Source organism: Ambystoma mexicanum, chromosome 4p (assembly GCF_040938575.1).
Source record: "Ambystoma mexicanum isolate Mex_15411 chromosome 4p, UKY_AmexF1_1, whole genome shotgun sequence".
Lineage (NCBI taxonomy): Eukaryota > Metazoa > Chordata > Amphibia > Caudata > Ambystomatidae > Ambystoma > Ambystoma mexicanum.
The window spans coordinates 610716768-610738270 of record NC_090927.1 but is presented as its reverse complement, the minus strand read 5'-3'; the positions used below and the strand labels follow the sequence as shown (position 1 = coordinate 610738270).

Genomic DNA, 21503 nt, shown 5'->3' with positions numbered 1-21503 from the left:
TCGCTGCCTGCGCTCTCAGTCAGCCTGCGTAGTGGTAGTGCCCCGGGTCAGACATTCCCGTGTTGTCAGCCGGCCCTTCTCGGTGGCCGCCGCAGGTGCATGGAATGCCTTGCCTGCTGCCCTCCGCACCACCGGGCACTATCTGTTATTCTGTCGCCGTCTGAAAACTCACCTTTTCTAGCTCCCTTGTAACATTTTTAAGCAGCCAGCGCCATGATGCCTCTGGCGTATGTGCGCACTAGACATTCTGATAACGTGATCAAAAAGGCAATAATTCCCAGAGAAACTTGAAGATCCAATTACTATTTTTAAACTAGTAGGCTTACTAACCATTATAAACTTGAGACTAACCTGAGCTAGGCACAGACTACTAGAACAGAGAATTCACTACAGCCTAACCTTCAATCGTGTGACAACATATGAAGTAATAAATCAACACAAACGATTTCACATGTTCTTTTATTGAATAACAGAAAAGAAAAACACATTATAAAACCTAGGTATGGCAACCAGAAAAAATACCTTTTACAAAAATATAGCATCTTAACCATCCAGCACACTGTTTATAGCAATTTACCTGCACCTCTTTCTGTCGACTTTTACAATGCATGACATATTAAGTTCAATTTCCCAATGTAAGGCTGATTTGTGTAGGGCAAACGAATGGCAAGCAATTCAATACACAGTGCCTAATTCTTCGATTAATACCCAGCTAGTGCTGACCACTCGCTGCCTGCTGCCCCAGCAAGCCAATCAGCGGCACAGGTTGAGTCTACACTAGTAGTGTCAGCTTAGCTGCACAGTACAATGCAGGAAGACTGAGCAGCAAAGATATGAAATCCTGCTTCTTGGGCATTATCATTACAACTTCTAACTGAACAAATGTTTTTAGTTAGGCTCTATTCTTAAAACGACACACTAAGTCCGGGAAGGCCAGTTGCCTATCAGGCTGGTGTTGGTAAATGTGGCATGCCGACAGACAAGGCAAGATTAACTTTCACTGAAGATCATCTCCAGGTCTTCCAAATCCGCAGATGCTGTTGCGCTGCTGGAGGGGTTAAAGCTGGACACCGAGCTGGTAGATCTCTGGCTGCTTTGCTTTTTCTGCGAGGCTTCAGGGGGTGCAGACTCTTTCTTGACATCTCTACCCCCAGTGAGCAGCCTCTGGCTCTCTGCAAAATATTGATTTGGGTGATTCAACGAAAACCCACAGTCCTCAACCTATGGGGACAGAAAAAAATGGAAATTAAGATATGTATTGCCTACTGTGCCTTCTACAGATTCAAAACATTCTGCAAATATGAAGAACATTTCTGTTTTATACATACCAAGAATGTACTGTTTTTAGAGATCAAACAATTTAATTAACAAACAGATAAATTGCGACAATGTTTTAAAGAGTTATTAGAATGTTGCATTGTAATTAAATACCCATCACAATGTGTGCCATCACTGCTCATTTCAATTTTTATTTCAGCATTGGAGACTTACAGAACAAGCTCAAAACCATCAAATATAAAAAGATAATGGAAATGCAGATGAACGGTTGGCAGCCAAGCACTCATTTGGTAAGCAACCCCTGTGCCCTTAATGCACACTAAAAAAACAAGTAGCTGCAAGCAAATGTGACCATTTACAGATGTATGGGCAACACAGATACCCCATTAGTCGCTTCAGAAGCATACACCAATAACTTTTAGAATTGGAAGATCATTGGCCACTTCAATTTTCAACCAACACATTGTACGAAGTAATTATAGAAAGGGTATCCTGTTGCTTTCGCAACAGTAATTACTTGGTGATAATTTACTATGAAGTAATTACTTTGAAAAATATGGGTATTTATGGGTTAAGGTGTAAATGGGTAAAAAAGGTGGTGGGGAGGGTTTTGGGTAAAATAAAAAAAATAAAAACTTCCAAAGAAAAAGAAACTGTCTGTGAAAGGACAGGGAACCATAGATAGTAAACAAAGTGACAGCAAACAGATCACCCATTTAACAACATAAACAGAACTATAAAAAGCACCCAAAGAATTCTTCAAAGAGGCCATAAAAAAGGTGTAAAAATATTTCTTCATCTGCTCATACAAGCCTAATAACAGAGTCATAAACAATGATTTTTGGGTAATGTAACAACACCCTCCTGCAAGTGTCAGCATTTTATAAGGGTCACAAACCCACAGACGGGACACCCAAGTGCACCTCCACTATCAGAGTCGTTCCCCAGCACCTGGAAGCTTGCATTTCCATGACCATGCGATACAGGAAGCAGCGCACTAGCTCAGGTTTCCTCCTAGGAAGCTGAGCTCCAAATGACACACGCCCCTTCAATCAGGCTTCGCTAGGGGAGACTGGCTTGTAAGTCACATAGTTGTAAGGCTTGTTTGTAAATCACATCATCATTGGCATTGTCACTTCTTATATTCTCTCTCTCTCTCTCTCTCTATATATATATATATATATATATATATCTCTCAAAGAAAGAAAAAACAAGAAAAAAAAGCTAATCAAAGCTTTTTTATACGGCACTCTTCTCCCAAGTAAAAATGCACCAGATGCAAAGAAGGAACTCCATCAAACGTCCTTTATTTTGCCAGAAAAACACAGTGGACAAGCATATAAAGGAGAGAACAAACAATTACGCTTTTCACCCTTCCGGGCTTCGTCGGATTGTAAACATAGAAAACAGGTATCTCCATTTAACATTTCTCTGATGTTGTAGTCCTTCACTTTCATGTGAAAAATGCATAGCATTTAACCTGGTTAACATGGGGGCCATATTGGAAATGCTTTATATATATACACATACCGGGCTTTAAGACAATGCTCTATCAGGTAGTTTTGAGCAAAGATTTTACATTCATAATAAGTACAGAAAAGGTCTGAAATTAAAGTTTCAGGAGAGCGAGAAAGTGCACTGATGTTTCAGCTCTTCCCAGGAGGTTCTTTGTTTAGCTTTTTTGCAGAGCGCCACTCATAGGCATTCTGTAGTCTATGCTGAGAATTTGGATTGTATGGGTGCATCGTCCAGATTTGGTACCAGGGCAATGGGACGTAGGGGTTTTGAGGTTTCTAAGGTGTGATGGACGTCCTCAAATGCGATGTTCTCACCATGGTCCGATAGGTATAAACGTGTGGCCCTGGCACATTAAGACAACGTACTTAATGGTCACAGAATGATCAAAGAATGTGAAGTTGCATAGCTCTTTTACTTACCTCCCCCTATACCTTTACCGTTCCCCTTCACCTTCCTCTTGGAGCACAATGAAGAGACAGTACTCACAGTTGGCACTTTACAAAACAACCAGTAATTGCGGTGTGGGTGTAAAGAAGTTGAATGACTCCAGGGTAGTGGGTGGGGAGGTACCGCTCTTAAGAAAATTGTTGGGAAGTAGTCCATGGATTGGTCTCCAGTTGCAGGCCTCTGTCCCCTCACTAGTTGCTTGAGGTGGAGGCCATCAAGATTTGCTGGAGCGTACTGGAAGCAGTTTTCATTTTCCCCCAGCTACAGGTTGAAATCCCCATGGTGGTGAGGTAGTTGTGGTCAGCTTTAAAGCTTGCTAGCATGACAGTAAATGTCTCTGTATACGAGCGGTTATAGGAAGACAGTCAGAAGAATGGGAGCTACTAAGAAAAAAGGCGTGTGAGCCACTTTGCAATGTAAGAAGAGGTATTTACAGTTTGGGATAGTGTTGGAGGGTGGTAAACTAAACGCATTTTGTTAATACAGAATTCTATGTGAAACTGAAATGAGCACTGAACAAAAACAATCCTGGTACTAATGTATTATCACTACAAACATGATTTCTGCTGTATGAAACCAGTTACACACTGGAGTCAGAAGTGCTACCTCATAGGAAATTCAAAACATTTCTTTTGAGCTTGCAGAGAAGGGGGTCACATCACTCAAAAGGACAGGGACCCGATTTTCCCTCCATACTGAAAACCCACAATACACTCAAGGGGACACTGAATCCCTTCACAGTACATGGATTTGGACTCGAACCAAATACTTGAACGTTGTGTCTTGGGAGGATAGCTCAGGGGCAACCTGCTCGCCTTGGAAGCAGGATGACATGGAGCAACACAGGTTCGATCCCCGGGTCCACCTGTGGGTATAAAGCGTGTTACAAATAACCAATCATATCATAAGTGGCTAGAACAGACAACACACTCCAATTTCCTTCCTCTGGAACTAGGTTTTATACAGCACACTACTGTGATTCTCTTGGTCTCCGAATGAACAGCAAGCTCGTTTGTGATGTTTGTATTTTGTGATGTTGGAATAAAAACAAACCAGAACAGCAAGCTCGGTAGCCTGGCACATGCAAAGACAGACCGTAATGGATTTATCAAAAGGGTGCCTCCATTTCAAAACACCAGACGCCTTTCAGCTGAAGGGGTGGCAGGATTAAATGGAATACCATTAACTAACGTGAGGAAGAAAGGTTAATTATAGGACTTTGAGAGACCACAGCGGAAGATGGAACCTCCAAAAGCCAGAGGATTTTCCCAAACTGCACGGTCCTCGAAGACTAGCCCAACCATCAGTTGAACAGTGGACAGAGAAAAAGAGAGAATGGTTGCAGGGATAGGCTTACTCAAAATGTGCTGCAGAGTTAGAAATCTGGAGGGGACATTAATATACATGAATGAGCCAAGGATAATTCTCAATAATAATCTACAGAACAGAAGAAAGCACGTGTTTTATTTGATCACATGTAATGCAATGTAAAAAACCCAAGAGCAACACAGGTTCGATCCCAGGGTCCGCGCTAAGAAACCTCTCTGTATTAAGCGCGTTATAAATAACCAATTACAAAATCACGTATTGCAATTTTCTGATTTGCATTTCATGTTCAAATAAAAAAAGAAAATTGCGAAAAATCTGTGACCGATTAAACAAACAACTTTGTCCCAGATTAAAAAAAGGCTACTCTGTTTGCAAATTGTGCACATATTGTTTACAGGTCTCGTACAACATTTCTACACTTGGAATTAACTTGCAAGAGGTTGAATATTTGAACTCGTAATGAGAAACAATTATGTTTGTGTGAATGAACGATACCTCCTTAGATCACATACTAATGCTTTTTTGCTGCTTGCAATCTATTCAGCTACGCTTCGCACCCTTGCAATTAATATTCTTAATTACAGTTTTAGATATTTTGTTGTTCAGTGGTTTTATTATTTTATGAAAAATGTTGCTGTCTGATGTTCCTCCCTAGTGTCAATGTGCAGGCATGAGGTAATGCATAATGGGGAGGCACAAGGCGATGAGACTCCTCTGCCCAGCCCTGAGCCCCTTGAACTTCCTAATGTTGTGTGCGCTTGTACGCAGGCTTCTCCGACAAAAGAGCCAATTTGGTACTGGCTAAAATTACCTGGGATAGTTCATGATTGAATTGCTCCTCCCATGAACACAGAGTTTTTTGGTTTCAAACGTGTAACGGGACTAGATCAGTTTTTGTGTTAAGACCCAAGCAGGACGTTTGGCAATAAGATTGTCTCAAACTGAATATTGGGAAGAAAAACAGCTGCAATGCTAGTGTTTTTGTATTTGCGTAAAGAGATCTTGCCCAAACTATGATGACCATGCTGCATTTGGCTCACAATGATAAGTAAGCACTTTTATGCCGATTGGTATTTCTCACTGCCCCAACTTCTTTTTCTTGAAAGAATAATTTATTGATTTGAAGTAACAGTCCTCTGTAAAGAATTAAAGAAAGTTTTGCTTTGTCTCTTTTGAAAAATCTCAATTATGTGTCTGGTCAAATAAGTACATTAAGTCAAAGTATAATATTAACTATGATACTTATGATAAGTCAGTCAATCAATGAAGAAAGCATCTCATTCTGCATACAATTCAAGATAATCATGCCACGTTTTGGTGTAGTGTTGTATTCTGTTCTTCAGGTTTAAACGTTAATATGTCTACCTCAGCCAGATAACCCATTTCCTCTCTCAATGAGAGCAAAGTCCACACAACAAATTTGGAAGTGCAATAAGAGACCATGTCAGTTTATTAGATTACTATGCAATACTAGAAGCTGCATCATGACCCAAGGCTGTAACTACCCCCCCCCCCGCCAGCACCCCCCTGTGTAAAACACTCTTTTATGAGGTTCCATGGGGATAGTAATTACAGGCCTGGGAAGATGTAGATCTTGTTTCAGGAAGCACACTCCCGTTTGTAATTCCCATTGCACCTGCTGCTTCTCTCTAAAACGGGCTTCCTCAAACACACAGCATTCTGGGTAATTTCATCTACAAATGCTGATCCAGCCTCTGTCCTGCTTATTATTGTCAACAGCCACCGTGCATCGCTTATTAATGCCAGGGCAACCCAAGTACTTTTTACTTAGCCAAAGCCCACCACTTGTAGATAGCAGCCACTTAAAAGTGCAAGTGGCTGTGGCTTCATACTAACATTTCGCGCTACAGGTATAGTCTATTTCTACTAGTCCTCTTTCACGTATACTATAATAAAAGGGTTATCATGTCCTCACCACCTCCATCCATTGTTCCTTCTTTGGAGTACATTTCGATTTTCAGTCTTTTGGAAAGACATGCTTCCCAATGGAGTTTGCCTTATAAATCCATAGTTTGCTGTTTTCTCAACAGACTATTTTCTGCAGAACCGAGTGCTTGATTGCAAATATTTTTATTAGTAGCAGGTGCAAAACGTGTGTAGGTATATTTCCATGGCAGTTGTGCATTTAAGTAAGGCCAAGCAGTACATTATTTCCAGGGCCCAGAGTAGGCAGATACCAGAGTAGGCAATACCCAATTATTTTCTGTTCTGAGCGAGAGTGCAGTAGGTGAATGTTAAGAGCATTGTTGACCACGTGTCTGGATTGATGTGTCGGTCTAGGTCATTGGACTAGTGTACTGAATACTTGTCAAAACATTAATGTTGACACTGTGGGTCTGTATCGTGGAAGTTACGATTACAGTCCAGACTCTTTCCACGATTTTCTTGATGAAGGATAGTTCTGATTTGTTTCTCGGCTTTTTCCCTACAAATCTGCACTGAAGGGGTTATGTATTTATCGTGCATCTATGCATACATATATAACACCATAACAAATGGGCTTTAGTGAATTTTGGAAGAAGATTGTATCTTATTTTTTGCAGTTTTCTGTACAATCTTTGAAGCATTTTGAAGAGTAAGCAGCTCATTTGTCAAGCGTTTTCATTTCGTCACGAGTAATAAGGACGCATTTGTGCCATTTGAGACCACCGTAGTTTCCAGGTGCAGATGTTTGGCGATAAGGCCTGCATAAATAGTCCTTTTTGCAAAATTGTGCTTCAACAGTAATCTTCAAGGCATGGCAGTCAAACTGCCTTCTTTTGTCTGGAACATTTTGCACCTCTTATCAGAGCAAACACAGCAATATTTCTGTGAAGTTTGCTTTCTGCATTGCGTGGTGGAGATTGGTTAAGGCATATAGAAGATGAGGCAGTAATGACGTTTAGATAACACTGATGTTGCCAGAAGGGATGTGGCGAAGGAGCCATGGGCTAAACGTGTCTCCTGGTGTTTCCTGCTGATCCTTCAGTATCCTGCCTGGCACAAAAGAAACTACTGGTGTGTGACTATGCGAGGAACATGAGGATTGCACTTCCGTGAAGTTCTGTGGTGTGTAACAACAGCTACAACACAGAGTGAAGAGATATTCAAGAGTAAAATAACTAAAATGGCTCCCGCTCCGGATCAAAGGATAATGATCTGAATCAAGAGACAACGAGGCTGGACTGCAACGTAACAGGGTCGGATAAGTCCGGCTGTCAGATGTAAACGCTGTATGATCATTGGAGACAAAGGACACGTAAGCCTGCACAGTACCGCAGCCAGCGTGTGCCACAATAGGAAAGAGAGGCATTGCGTACTGTTGCCAGCAACGTAGCGTACACGTCATGACAGCGGGCCTGTGTTCCCAGTGTGTGGCGGAGCCCATTGAGCACCCGCAGTCATCCGTTATCAGTACCCCAGCACGTAAAGACTGCTCGATGAGAACGGATAGGAATAGACAATTACATGGATGATCACAGTGCACCACGATGTTTAAGCACGGAGAGGGACGCACTAGCGAACGGTTCGATACGGGCTATCGTGCTGCACAGCTGTGAGCAGGAGCCACCAACATAGCAATTCAAGTGACGTGCAGCGCTATGGCAATCACGGCTGAATCCCACTAGGCAGCCAGCATGATTGGAGCGACAACAAACACTCTCCAGACTGCTACAGTTGCTGTAGCCAAGACGGGTCATGCATGCCCCAAACAAAGGGAAACTGTCATAAAGGCATTACAAAGTTTGAAAGCGATACATGCAATTCGCTAAGGCGCAACTAAACTGCTTGTGCACAGGAACAGCCAGAGCCTGTGCAACGGAAGAAACCACAAACCTGCCCTCCAGGGGAATTCAAAGAGTGTGGGCATTGCAGTAGCACATGACATGAGGCAGCACAGAAAATAAAAACATTGCACCCGTGGAGGTCGGCACAGACGAGGTGGTACTCTATGATAGGGCCCTCACAGAATGTTCCAAAACTAATGAACGCAGTGGAAAAAGCATCACGTAGGCGTCCCAAGAACTGGGGCCAACGCTGGCTAATCAGCCCAGACAGTAACCCCAAGAAAACACCTGGATGCAAGATTAAGGACAAGGCGCAGGCGGGGAGCGCTGAAGGACGGTGGACCCAGCTGACAAAGCTTGCATAAGCATTGGAAAGTGTTTGATATGGTGGGGCTCCCTGAGCTGGGAAAAAGAACAGTTACATACCCAAGCCAGACACCCTATCAACGGTGGGTGGAGAACACTACTGCTGAAAACTAGGATAGCAATTGTGGCGCTGAGTTGTGGAGAGACACCACAGTAGTGTTGCAGTAGTGGAGGGGAACACGACAAGCCCTAGCACCGCAATAAACTGTTGTAAAACAGAGGTATACATTCAGCGCCATATTGTAGCTGGAACTGTACCGCGCACCCCGTGGGATGACAGGCCCAGTACATAAGCGAACACTGGAATAACGGATACAGAAACGGGCACCAGCAAAAACCAGGGGAGTTCCCACCATCTGTGAGTGGTAAAGAAGGGTACAGTGAAGATCACTGCAAGAGAGGGGGCTCCCACGGAGTTGCGAAAGAACGCATGGCATCGAAATCAAGTAAACCTAAGGGGAAGCAGCCATCAATAGATCATTTTACTAAACCAAATCAGGCGGAGGAGATCGCAAAAACCATGGGACAAGGCATGCAAGGAGAAGTAGCCCCACCACGAGATCACCACCAGATCCTGGAAGCCATTGCAGAGTTGAAATCTTCCTGGGAGTCCAGAATGGCTTCCACCATCGCAGAGCTGAAAGCATCCTTGGAATGCAAGATCGACGCTGTAAGTGTAGACGTTAACCTTTTGAGACAAGATGTTACAGCGCTAGCCCAACACACAGGAGGGCTAGAGAAGGAGGTTAAGGTGAACACAGGCATTTGCACTACCAACGCCAAGGACTTCTCCACATTGCAATAACAAGTGCGCAACCTAGAGTGCTGGGCAGAAGAGGCAGTGGGACGAGAGCGCAGTAACAACATACGCATTGTGGGACTGTCGGAAGGGGAAGAAAGCCCACACCCGACTAATTACATCGAAAACATGTTGCTGCAAGAAATAGGTAGTGGATCGCTCAGCGAGGGGTTCACCGTAGAGAGAGAGCACAGAGCCCTGGTTAGGAAGCCGCCGCCAGGAGCCCCTTCCTGACCAATCATTGCCAAGATATTAAACTATAAAGACAGGGAGAAGATCCTGGAGCACTTTCGCAAAGGGGGTACAATAAGCAGGGCGTCGGCGACCATTACGGCGTACCCGGATTGTACTTTCCTGGTACGGAGGCAACGTCTGAGCTATGTGTCGGTCAAAACAAGGTTGCGCGAGGCTGGCTTCAAATATATGTTGCTGTACCCAGCGAAACTGAAAGTCCTGCACAAAGACAAAGCACACTTTTTCGAGACTCCGGAGGACGTGTGTGATGTGGAAGCAGTAGCGGCCGCCCTGGATCACGGGAGAAAGGAGGGGGTTGCGGAAGAGATCAGCCAGGTGCCAATGCTGGGCTCTAAGGGAAAGGAAAACAGGAAAAAAAGACTACAGATCCCAGAATGCCCCACGGAATACCGTATCAGGGAGGGGGCCCACCGATGGGAAAAGAAAGGAAACTAAGGAAAGGAAAGACCGGGTTTCCTTATCTTATCAGACCCACCAGAAGAGACACGAAGTACAGGGTTAACCCACAGCGGGCGGAGCAGGGAGGAGGTGGGGAATCAGGGTCAGGTGTGATAAAACCGTTGCTGGGAACACCCAAGGCTGATTGCGGGGGAGGAGCGGGGCAAGGGTTAAAAGCAACTCCAAGAGACTGACGGGGTCTTCTTTTGCAGGAACAGCGCGTGGCGATGGGCGCCACACCCGATTGGAGTGAGACCAGCGGAGAGTACGAGTGGGCTTACTAGGAAGAAGCGGAAAACCCACAGATTGACGCCGTACCTGGTCCAAGGCTCAAGACAGCATTCCAGAGAAGAAAAGCGGCAAGAGGAGGAAAAGTATTCTGAGGTGTGAATTGTGGACAATTGCTATTTTATTTTATTTAGTTTGGCCGGCAGGCGAGCAGGTTGAGGGGTAAAAGCCTATACACGCCATGGAAAGACTATTTGGGACTTATAAAAGCATAACTGCTGAATTGCAAGTAAAGCAAGTCGCAGCGCCAATGCCTGCGAGGTAAAAGGAACAGTCATCAGTTTGTCTGAATTCAATGAACTGTGAAGTGTTAGTTGTGAAAATAAACAACTTTGAAAGAGAAACCACGTTTGTCTCCGGCTGACTACTTAACGTGACAAAATGGATGTACTCGAACTGCCTGGTGGGAACGGATGACCAGATGGAGAACGGAAGGGATACGTGAATCTGTATTTCTTCTATGACATACTATCGGACAGATTGTAGGCTGCTATGTTCTGCGATATAAAATACATTGAACAGGATATGAGAACATAACCCAGAATATGTGGGAATGGATATAACAAGTTCATATGGATGATTAAGTGTGTAAGAGGAGGCTACGTGAGGCTGGTTATAAATATATGTTGCTGTACCCAGCGAAACTGAAGGTAATGCACGGAAACAAGGCTCTCTTCTTTGAAATTCCAGAGGATGCGAGAGCTTGGTTGGATGCAAGGAACTGCCCGGCAGGTGCAGACGACCAGACGGAGAGCAGAATGGATAAGTAAACCAGCATTTTCCCCGAGACGTACTTGTGGACAGAGCAGATGCAGGGGAAGTGGGTGTTATGCTTAAGCAATGACAGTGACTTTGGGACTAGAATATAATGGTGACTATGTTGAGAATAGTGTGAAATATGCACATGTGGGTTTGAATGTACATAAGCTGTGCAGTATACTGTTAGCCTAAATGGAGGAGATACAGGTGCTGTTTAGGAGCAGCACTAGGAAACATATTATCACCCCCAGTAGTTAGTTTAGTTAGGATATTGGTAGAGCGGTATCCTCCTGCTGAGCTCCGAGTATCGGTAGCGGACTAAGAAAGGGACTAGATGCGGGGTAGCCTGAGATCCAGGGATGGAGCTGGGCAACAGTTTGCGAGAGGCAGGGTGGAGGGGGTGGGAATTGGGGTTACTAGAGGTGAAGGGGTGGGAGTTGGGGAAGTTAAAGGGGGACAAGCCTACAGACACAAGCCAAAAAGTGCGATGAGGAAGGTGGGAGCGAAGATGGGAGGAGTGGAGAATGGATAAGAAGGGTGAAATGAAAATATTAACATGGAATGTGAGGGGGGATCAATAACTACATTAAACATAATAGGGTAATGATGTTCTTGATGGGACAGAAAATAGATGTAGCAATGCTGCAAGAAACTCATCTGACCAAGGAAAAGCAGGATGTAACAGCAAAGAAATGGAAAGGGATAACCCTAGGAGCTACATATTCGGCGTATGCTAGAGGGGTCATGACTTGGATAGCCCCACATGTCCCACTCAAGTTACTACAGTCCACCATAGATAAAGAGGGTAGGATGGTATTGGTACAGGGGCTGGTGGAAAATAAAGAAGTGTGTATCATCACCGTTTATGGCCCAAATAAAGATACTAAATCTTACTTTAGAACCCTATATATGAAAATAAGTCTGTATATGGACGGAGGGGAGTTTAACTGTACCTTGGATCCGGCTTTGGATAGGTCGGACGCAAAGGTCATACAACCGACCCCGGCAGACAAGGTCCTAAGCACCTTATTAAAAGCGTTTGGGCTAGTAGATGTATGGAGGTTGCGACACCCACGGGATAGAGGATACTCACACTATTCTGCCACACAGAACCTGCACACGAGGCTAGATAACATTTATTGGAATGGCATAAACAAAATAGATAGTGTGTTCAGAGAGGACCTGAGAATAGAGATAGTGGAGTATTTCGAACACAAGACGGGCAGGGTAGATTCGGCAGGGACATTGTGGGAGGCATTTAAGGTAGTGGTGAGGGGAGTGGCATTGACTAAATCAAAGGGGTTGTAAGGGGAGATAACACAGGAATGACCATGCAGAACGAGAGTTATAAACGAGGATGCGGGAGAGCACGGGATCCCCAGAGGAAGCCAAAACTATAAACAGATAACAAAAAGTGTGCAGGGACCACTGCAATAGGTTAAGCAACCTAAGTTATAGGAAATACGTTGAAAGACAGCATGCAGAAGGGGACAAGCCAGGCAGATTACTGGCCTGGTTATACAAAAGTGAGGCCCCGACACAGAGTAATGCAAGGGATGGATGGTCAGGTAAGAGAAACCCAGGAAGGAGTAAACAAATGCTTTTTTGAATACTATAATTGATTATATGCAGACACCAATGAAGGAGAAAGGATAGACGCACAGGGAGCACTAACAGAGATCAAAGTTCCCAAACTCGAGGAGACAAAGGGAGAAGCTAGAGGTCCCGATAATGTTAGAGGAGTTAGAACAAGTAATCAAACTACTGCCCACCAACAAGGCCCCAGGGGCAGACTGACTCCCGAGTGAATTCTATAAAGCTTATGCTTATAGGACAGACATACTCCCCCAATGCTAGCAATGAGACGTTTAGTACAGGCACATTGCCCAGATCCCTGTGGGAGGCGAGCATTATTCTGCTCCTCAAACCTAACAAGCCGCACACGGAGTGCAGGTCCTACAGACCGCTCTCGCTGCTCAATCAGGACAGCAAGATCCTGACAGCAGTGATGGCGAATAGGTTAAGAGCGGTCATAAACAAACGCATAAACTCAGACCAAACAGGGTATCTCCCACATAGGAATATATCTGACAACCTGCAGAGACTCCATCATGTTATAGATAATGTCCAAGGGAGCTCCCAATAATCTCGCTGGATGAGGTGAAAGCCTTCGACTCTGTAAAATGGTCCTGGCTACTGGTGGTCTGGGAAGAATATGGAATTGGGTTTGAATATCTGAGATGGGTCCGGTTACTATACAGTGAGCCATTGGCGCAAGTCAGAACAATGGCAACTGAGCAAAGGCACCAGACAAGGATGCCCGTGGTCTCTGATACTTTTCATCCTAGAATTAGAACCGCTAGCAGCGTATTTAAGGCAGCAATATGGGGAAGTAGGAATCAGCGCTAAGGGAGAACAACACTTGATATTGATGTATACGGATGACATGCTGTTTTACCCGAGGTACCCAAAAGAAAATCTGCAATACATTCTGGAGGTTATGGAGCGGTATGCGAGATTGTCCCCCATAACAGTTAACCCCAAAAAAATCAGGCATATTCCCCTTGGGGGGATACGTAGAAATACCACAACACAAAAACTGCCGGTACTACAGGTGAAGTGGGAATTCGAGACGTTCCGATATCTGGGTATAGATGTATATCATAATACCAAGGAGGAACATAGGCAAAACACTGCGAAGGCGGTATCCAAAATAGAAAACAGTATGGTATTTTGGGCCGAAACTACAGAGCATATGCAGAGGGTTTATATGGCATAATTCTAGGAATAGAATAGCATTATGGAAGTTACAAAACTCATATGAGCAAGGTGGTGTTAGATTGCCAAACCTTGAAGTATATTATCTGGCTAGTCAACTCCAATATGTAGCAAGATGGCTATCAGAAGAACACTCAAGTCTAATCTGTTGAATGCGGAATGCACCCCTTATTTCTTGAACAAGAGGATGCGGTTGCCAAAACAGAGGATGGGAGAGGGTAGACTATTAGACCTGGGAGGGAAGATGTGGCACAGAGTTGGCCAGTTAATGGAGAATCTGTCCCCGTGTTCCCACAGATAGTAGCGCTAGAAGGAGTAGATCAGCAAATGAGGCTGGATATCAGAACGAAATGTGAACCGGTGGGTATAGTGACAATGGGAGATGTGTGGCAAGACGGGCGGGTGAAGGAGTTTGGTTCATTGGTGGAGGACACAAGGTTACATCAGGGACAGAATATCACATATTCTAGGCTGATGAGGATTATCAAAGGAATGTGGCCCGCAGAGGTGTTGGCCCAACAGCCTGACACAGTCACAGAAACCTTTTATGACGTGTCTGAAAGGGACCACGAGGTATCCTGTATATATGAGTTGCTGATGACTAAGGTTGGAAAAGAGGTGGTCCAGACTAGATTAAACTGGGAGGAAGATGTGGGGGAATCAATGGAAGATGGGTTGTGGGTCAGAGCGCAAGGATACCATAAAAAGTTATCGAGAAACGCGAGGTTGCAACAAATTCAGTTATATGTTACTCATCGAGCATACATGTCCCCTGAAGAAAATACACAAGTTTGAACACGCTGGTACATAGACATGTCCGAAATGTGGTGAAGTGAATGCAGGAATGGTACACATGTTTGGTCATGCCCTGAAAAAGGAGAATTCTGGAGGGAGGTAGCCCACTTCATGGCAGAAAAAGAGATAAACTTAGATGTGAGCTCCCCTTGGGCGTGCCTGTTTGGGGGGGGGGAGGGGCCCATGCCCTGCAGAACTAAACACATGAGCAAACTCAAAGACCTGGCATATATATTAGCTAAACACAGAATAGCAATGAGCTGGAAAGCGAGTAGGAAACCGCAGGCACAGGTCTGGTGGCAAGCTCTTAAGAAATGGGTGAATGCCGAAACAATGGTGTGGTGTGAAGCAGCAGACGGGGGGAGGAGGAGGAAGCAAACACGTTGATTGCCTGGAGACAATTAATAGCAACACTATTTGTGTCAGACAGGGAAAGCCGGGGAGGAGATAGCCCTGCAGGGGCAGAGTAGCCTGGGAAAAGTTGGTAGGACCGTGTGTGGGATGATAGGAAGGTGCTGTAGGCTGGGGGTGTGGGGGGTGTTGGAGGTTGGGGAGGGCGAAAATGCAATATGAAACTGTACGTAAGAGTTAATATGTACAATGTTTTGTTGTGCTTTATGGTTGTCATGTTGAAAAATAAACATTGATGTGCCAGAAGAGAGCCCATTTTAGCAAAAACCATCCGTTCAACGTCTTCTTTTAAAGTTGCTAGTAGTCTGACCAGGTTTAGCAATACAACTTTTTATTTTTCTTGGGAAGAAGAATTCAAGGTTACATCTTAAGCCATGACTTTACAGATACGGTCTTAACAAAATGTAGATCTGTGCCATCTCAAGGACCGCAAAGAGGGAACTATTTCGGCTTCTAGAATGGAAACGTTTGTCGGGCAGTTGGTTACAAAAGATCTGAAAGTCAAGAGCCACTTACCTGAGCTCCTTTGTTGGTGAAATAAAGAAGTGTTATTACACTTGCTGGTGTCGTCCTTCTCTTCGCTGCAGGAAATGCAATTTTGTAGCAACGAAGCGTCACGCAGTGGCTGCTCACCTCTTCACCTCTAGGGAGCCACCACAGTGTTTCCCAGCCCACCACAGTGCTTGAAGGTTATGTTGGCTCCTGGGAAGGGGACCACAATGGTACCCCAAAAGACCCAATCAGTGACCCGCATCAATGGGCCTGCCTCAAGCAGACTACAATCTCTAAACCTAGGCTGCCTCCGCTTCAGCATGCCTTTGACATTAAAGTGCCATGCTCAGATGTGCACAGTATCTCTGGGCAATACCCACCAGCATCCAGTCTCTAGGCAAGCACACAACCCAAGTCGGGAGTCCCGGAAAAAGGTACTCTGACAAAAAAAAACACAAAGGCATGGGCCGAATGTAGGTTTTCTATAAATGTCCGGGACAGCTCAGTGGAGGAAAAGCAATACATAAAGGGAAGCCAATTCTAATGGTGCTTTGAACCGTCACCTAAATAATCAACACTTACGTGTAGCAGAGCGCATGTTGAATCATCAAGCCACGCTTAGAGAAGCCTGTGGACCCAAAGTCAGATGCAGACGCAACAGGTTTGCTTCATCATTGTCTCACCATTGCTCCGTTCTTTACCTATAAACCTCTCTCCTTCCAATCCCCTGGCTAAAGTAGCCAGACTGTGCAAGTCTCTTGGCCTGTGAACATAGATATAGGCCACAACATGCAGCAGCTAGAATTACCCCCAAAATCTCTTCATAGTTTATGGGAACCGGCCACTGGCTAGATGGACTGCAAGGAAGGATTCACGATGCACCTGGATACCGTTGGTGCACCCAGAGTCCACAAGTAGATAGTAACGGTCAGCAGCTCAGAGAACACTCTGCACCTAAGCACTGACTTTGGTGCATCTAGGGGACAAAGCTGGGCGAGTTTGAATAGGCTCTAAAATTACTCAACTGAAACCAGAGGTGTCATGAAATGAAACCATTTCTACATGTGCTATCAAAGAAAGGAAGCCTATTGAGAAGCATGTAGAAGCTAGGGAGAGCTCTCTCCACTTCCTGTGAATTCTGCCAGTTCCTCAACAAAATGAGAGATCAGCTCATCGTGCATCTTAGTAACTGACAAATCGGTGACCGCCTATGGATGAACCACAATGGAAACCCTTTCCTAGGGAAGGCCATTTTGCTACCTAACAATCCGTAAGGTGACACAGAGATAAACAATAAGATACCAAGTACCGCAGTCAGTGTCCTTCACCAGGGTGAAGTGAGGGTGGTCATTGCAGCCATAGCAGTGTGTGCAAAGGTGCAGTGCCAAAAAAAAAAAGAAGGCTACAGATGCAACATTTGACCGACATGGCTATTGTAAACTTTTGCAAGGCTGTAGGCAAGTCCTGTAGCCTATGCAGAAAGGAACATTTTGTGAAGGTGTGCCACTAGGAGAAGACTTAATGCTGCAGTAACAACAACAATGCTGGAGTGCCAGGAAACAAACATTTGAAAACCGGTTTTCCCTTACACCAATGTAGGGAAGGAGTTGTTCAAAGAGACTCAGTCATGGCCTTGGCCATTTGTAGCCCACTGATGTGCACCCTGGCAGGTACCCAGGTACAACATTCAATGGGTGAGTTGTTGCAAAACTGAACTGCAAGTCAGAAATAGGCAAGTCATTGCAAGCGTTTATGTGGCAAGGAAATGGGGTTGGGGGTCCCTGTTGGATTGGAAGCACGAGAACGCCCTTAATTTGAAGCATGACCCTGCATAAAAATGCATGCACTGTGTGAGATTGGGAACCAGATGAGGTACAATATAAATATGTTCCCAGACATTTTCGCAGACTGGTTAGGATGGGTGGATTAAACCAGCCAATGCAGCTAGTGTGAGGGCCATAACTAATCAATGAAAAGGTTATACGTCTTCAGATTATCAAGAAGGAACGGGTTAAGCTAATGCTCAGGCAATTACAAAGCAGTGATTTCTTTAAAGAAGTTGAATGGGCGGATGGGTGACCCGTACAGTACTGGTCAACAAGGAGTCAGTGTACATTTCATCATCCCAGTGCCGGAGGAGTAGGAGCCCCTCTGAACACTGCGGAAGTGCAACGCCTAGGAGTGAAGCTGGAGCTTCCTCCTACAATGAGGTAGGCCAGTTGGCTTATTTGTTCACTTCAGGAGTCCATTTATTATTTGCTGCATAAAGCGCTGTTAAATGCGCAACGTCTCCACATCGCTGAGTAATTCCAGCTGCAGCATCAGCCACACGCTTATTACCGCATTTACCTCATAGATCCTATATCGTGGATCTCGTGGGCGCCCTCTCTAAGATGGCCGCCCAGCATTTGCAGGCCCTCCCAGGCTACTTGCTTTCCCCATTGGCCACTCGATTATACATTTGTGCCAACCGGCAGGCGTGAGCCGGCCCAACGCACCAAGGCCCAAACTAAGGCTGCTTTCCTGTCCCAGCCTGTCCTAAGCCTTCCCCCACCATCTGCCAGAAACTCTGCCTGACCGCAGTTCCCTTTCAGCCGATGACTAAATTTAAGGTACTGTGTTCACCTCCCCTCGATGGAATCCCCTCCCCGCCCGTTCGAGCAAACCTAGCTAAATACTGTGCACACCGCGCTAATGACTGCCGGCAACTAGAATTGCCTTGTATTGAACTGTTCTGGTGATCCGCCCATAACTTCCGCGACTACCACATTTGTTCCATATGTCAGTAGCCCGTTTACCATTGCATCCGATCGTCCTATTATGCCTGTACATGTATTTTGCTTGGTAAAATTTTGCATCCGCGCCTCACTATTATTCGGCCTTTCACCATAGCATGTAACATAATTGGCGAATTTTACTTCACTCACTATTGTCATGTGTTATAATAGTGTGACACTTAAGCTCACCACCCTACATGATTAACCATATTGTTGACATCATAGGCATAGCTTCTAGGCGCTAATCCTCCACCTGTTTCCTATAATTCACTTGTACCTCCTACATTGCATTGCCTATAACTTGAATTGCTTCTCTAGGCTCTGCGTGATCTGCTCTGACGCGACTGTGAGCCTGACTACAACGCCCATATTACCTGCCCGCCTTCAGTATATATTTGTTGTTACTAGGCCGACTGTTAAGCGAACCAGCCTACTGTGTGACTTTCTCTGATTTGCATTCATGTACAGCATGCCCAGGATAGAACGTTACCTAGCCTTTTGTTATCTTGCTTTAGTGACTAGGTTAGACCTGTATCCCTTAAGTGCAATCAGTCTTTCCCTCCAGACCCGAGTATGCCCTCACTCACCCATAAGCCCAGTCTAGTCCAACATTAGACAACTACTAAGCAAGTGCACCCAACGTATACTAGCTATAACATCCTAAGCAGCCTCACTTCATGAGCATCATAGCTTGCTACCTTTGGACCTTGACATATCTACTGCCCACTATTTACCAAACGTCTGACACTAGCCTTCCCTCAACCAACAAGAGAGCTTTATATAACGCAACCTCTGTACCTATTGTCACTTCTATTACCATGGATCGCATAGTCCAGAATCCATTAAACGGGCTTCCAAGCATATCATGCAGCCTATCTGCCAGAAACTCTAGACTCCAAGCGAGACTCACGAGACTCACGAGACTCCACACGCCTCTGACAAGATCCCTACCTGCCATTAACAAAAGAACCAATAGCCAGAAAGTGAACATCACTAACCTCAGCATCAGGAGACCCCAAATCCCTCTGACTAAAATTAAACCCACCAAGCCTACTAGAGCGGCCCACCCTCTTAAAGGTGGACTAAAACTCCAGGTCCTTGACTGCGCATGCCACTAATATCTGCGATCTTATATTGACCGATAAATTGGACTGACTTCCTTGCCATCACTGAGTCCTGGCTGCATGATGCAGCAGGACCCTTTTTTTCCTCCCTAGCAATCCCGGATGGTTATACCATTTTGAGACAAGACAGAAGGAACATGAGTGGCGGCGGCATTGCCATATTCACCAAAACTAGCCTTGGTATGAGAACCACATCCGCCCTAGTCTCTAATTCTTGTGAAGTGCTTTCCATCAAACTCCCACTTCACAATTCCCTAACATTGACTATCTACCTTATATACAGACCTCTTGGACCAATGGGAACATTCGAGGAAGACATCAATAGTCTACTGTCCAGCAATCCTAAAACCTCTACACAACTACTGGTTTTGGGGGACTTTAACCTGGGTTACAATGACCCACTAGACAAACAAGACATCACTATGGCCAACACCTTCACTGAACTAGGTCTAACTCAAAAAATCCTAGAACCTACCCACATCAAAGGGAGAATTCTTGATTGGCTAGCAGTCTATAATTGCACCGCCAACATCACTTCCATATCCCCACAACCGTGGACCGACCATTTCCTCGTGTCCTTCGAACTCTCTACGGCCAGACCTCTCCCTCTAGCTCCTATCCTGGCCCCACCATGTCTAACCAGGAACAAAAAGAGTATTACTAAGAACAAAGTGATTCCTGCCATCCAACCCACTCTTTAACTAGCAGAACACCTAGACCCGAAACGCTCGTCGAAGAGTACAACAAAATCATACTAACCACACTTGACAATACTGCACCTTTAAAACTCAGACCAAGTAAACCTAAGCCCCATCTTAATAAGTGGTTCACTCCAGAACTTAAGGATTTAGGACAACTTAAAATGAGCTGTGAATCTACTTGGAGGCTAACCCCCTCAGATGATCATAAAAAGAATATATTAGAAATCTCTTCCCATTACAAAAAGGAAATCCACCTGGTCAAGCGCAACTCCTATAACAAGCACATTTCGAAGGCCAACTCGAGCATGAGGGAACTGTTCACCATCCTCAAGGAACTAGAGTCACCCACTCCAATTCCAGATACTTGTTCTAAAGATAAAACGTGGTGCACAGAGATTCAACAAGCATTATCAAATAAAGTAGCCATCCTACAAAAGAAAATAGCTATAAAGAAAGCCTCACTCAATCAAGCATCTCAGCCAATACTAACCCTCATCCCAATAAACATTACCCAGCTGCTCAATTTAGGTTCGCCACAACTTCCACCCTGGAGGTAGAGAATGTCATCCTCTCCCGCAAGCCATCCAACTGTCAAGGTGACCTTTGCCCAGCCCAACTGATAAAAGACGCTGCAAGAGAGCTCTCCCCTTTTGTATCCAAATGCATTAATGCTTCATTCGCGCCGGGCACTGTGCCGACCAACTTGAAACAATCTTGGGTATTGCCTCTGCTCAAAAAGCAAACCCTAGACCTCTCATCCCTACTAACTACCGCCCTATCACGACAGTCCCATTCCTGCTAAAAATCTTAGACGAGATTGCCTATAACCAAATTCAATAATTCCTGTAACATCATAAGCGCTTAGGAGCACGTCAATCAGGTTTCCAACACGGCACAGACTGCCCTCATCGATTTGAAGGCTCAAATAGATGATCTAGGAGATAAAGGTAAAACAGCCCTCCTACTATTACTGGATCTCTCTGCAGCATTCAACCTTGTTGACCACAAGGTCCTTTGCAACCACCTTGATTCCGCTGCTCACTTCTCCAAAGAAGCTATAACTTTGATCAAATCTTTCCTCAGTGATAGGACCATGAGGGTGTTCTCCCCGTCTGCAGCAGCAGATCCGATCCCTATCCCGTGCGGTGTTCCACAGTGCT

At 45.0% G+C, this 21503-nt stretch overlaps 1 protein-coding gene across 4 annotated transcripts in view; it reads right to left on the bottom strand.

Moving 5' to 3' along the window:
- Positions 1-440: 440 nt before the first annotated feature.
- Positions 441-21503, bottom strand: part of PRIM2 (DNA primase subunit 2) — a 1404979-nt gene continuing 1383916 nt past the window's right edge. For all 4 annotated transcript variants that reach the window (XM_069606178.1, XM_069606180.1, XM_069606181.1 and 1 more), the window contains one exon: positions 441-1221. In XM_069606178.1, coding sequence (XP_069462279.1) covers positions 991-1221 — 231 coding nt within the window. In that variant the 3' untranslated portion in view covers positions 441-990. The remainder of the gene's footprint in view (positions 1222-21503) is intronic.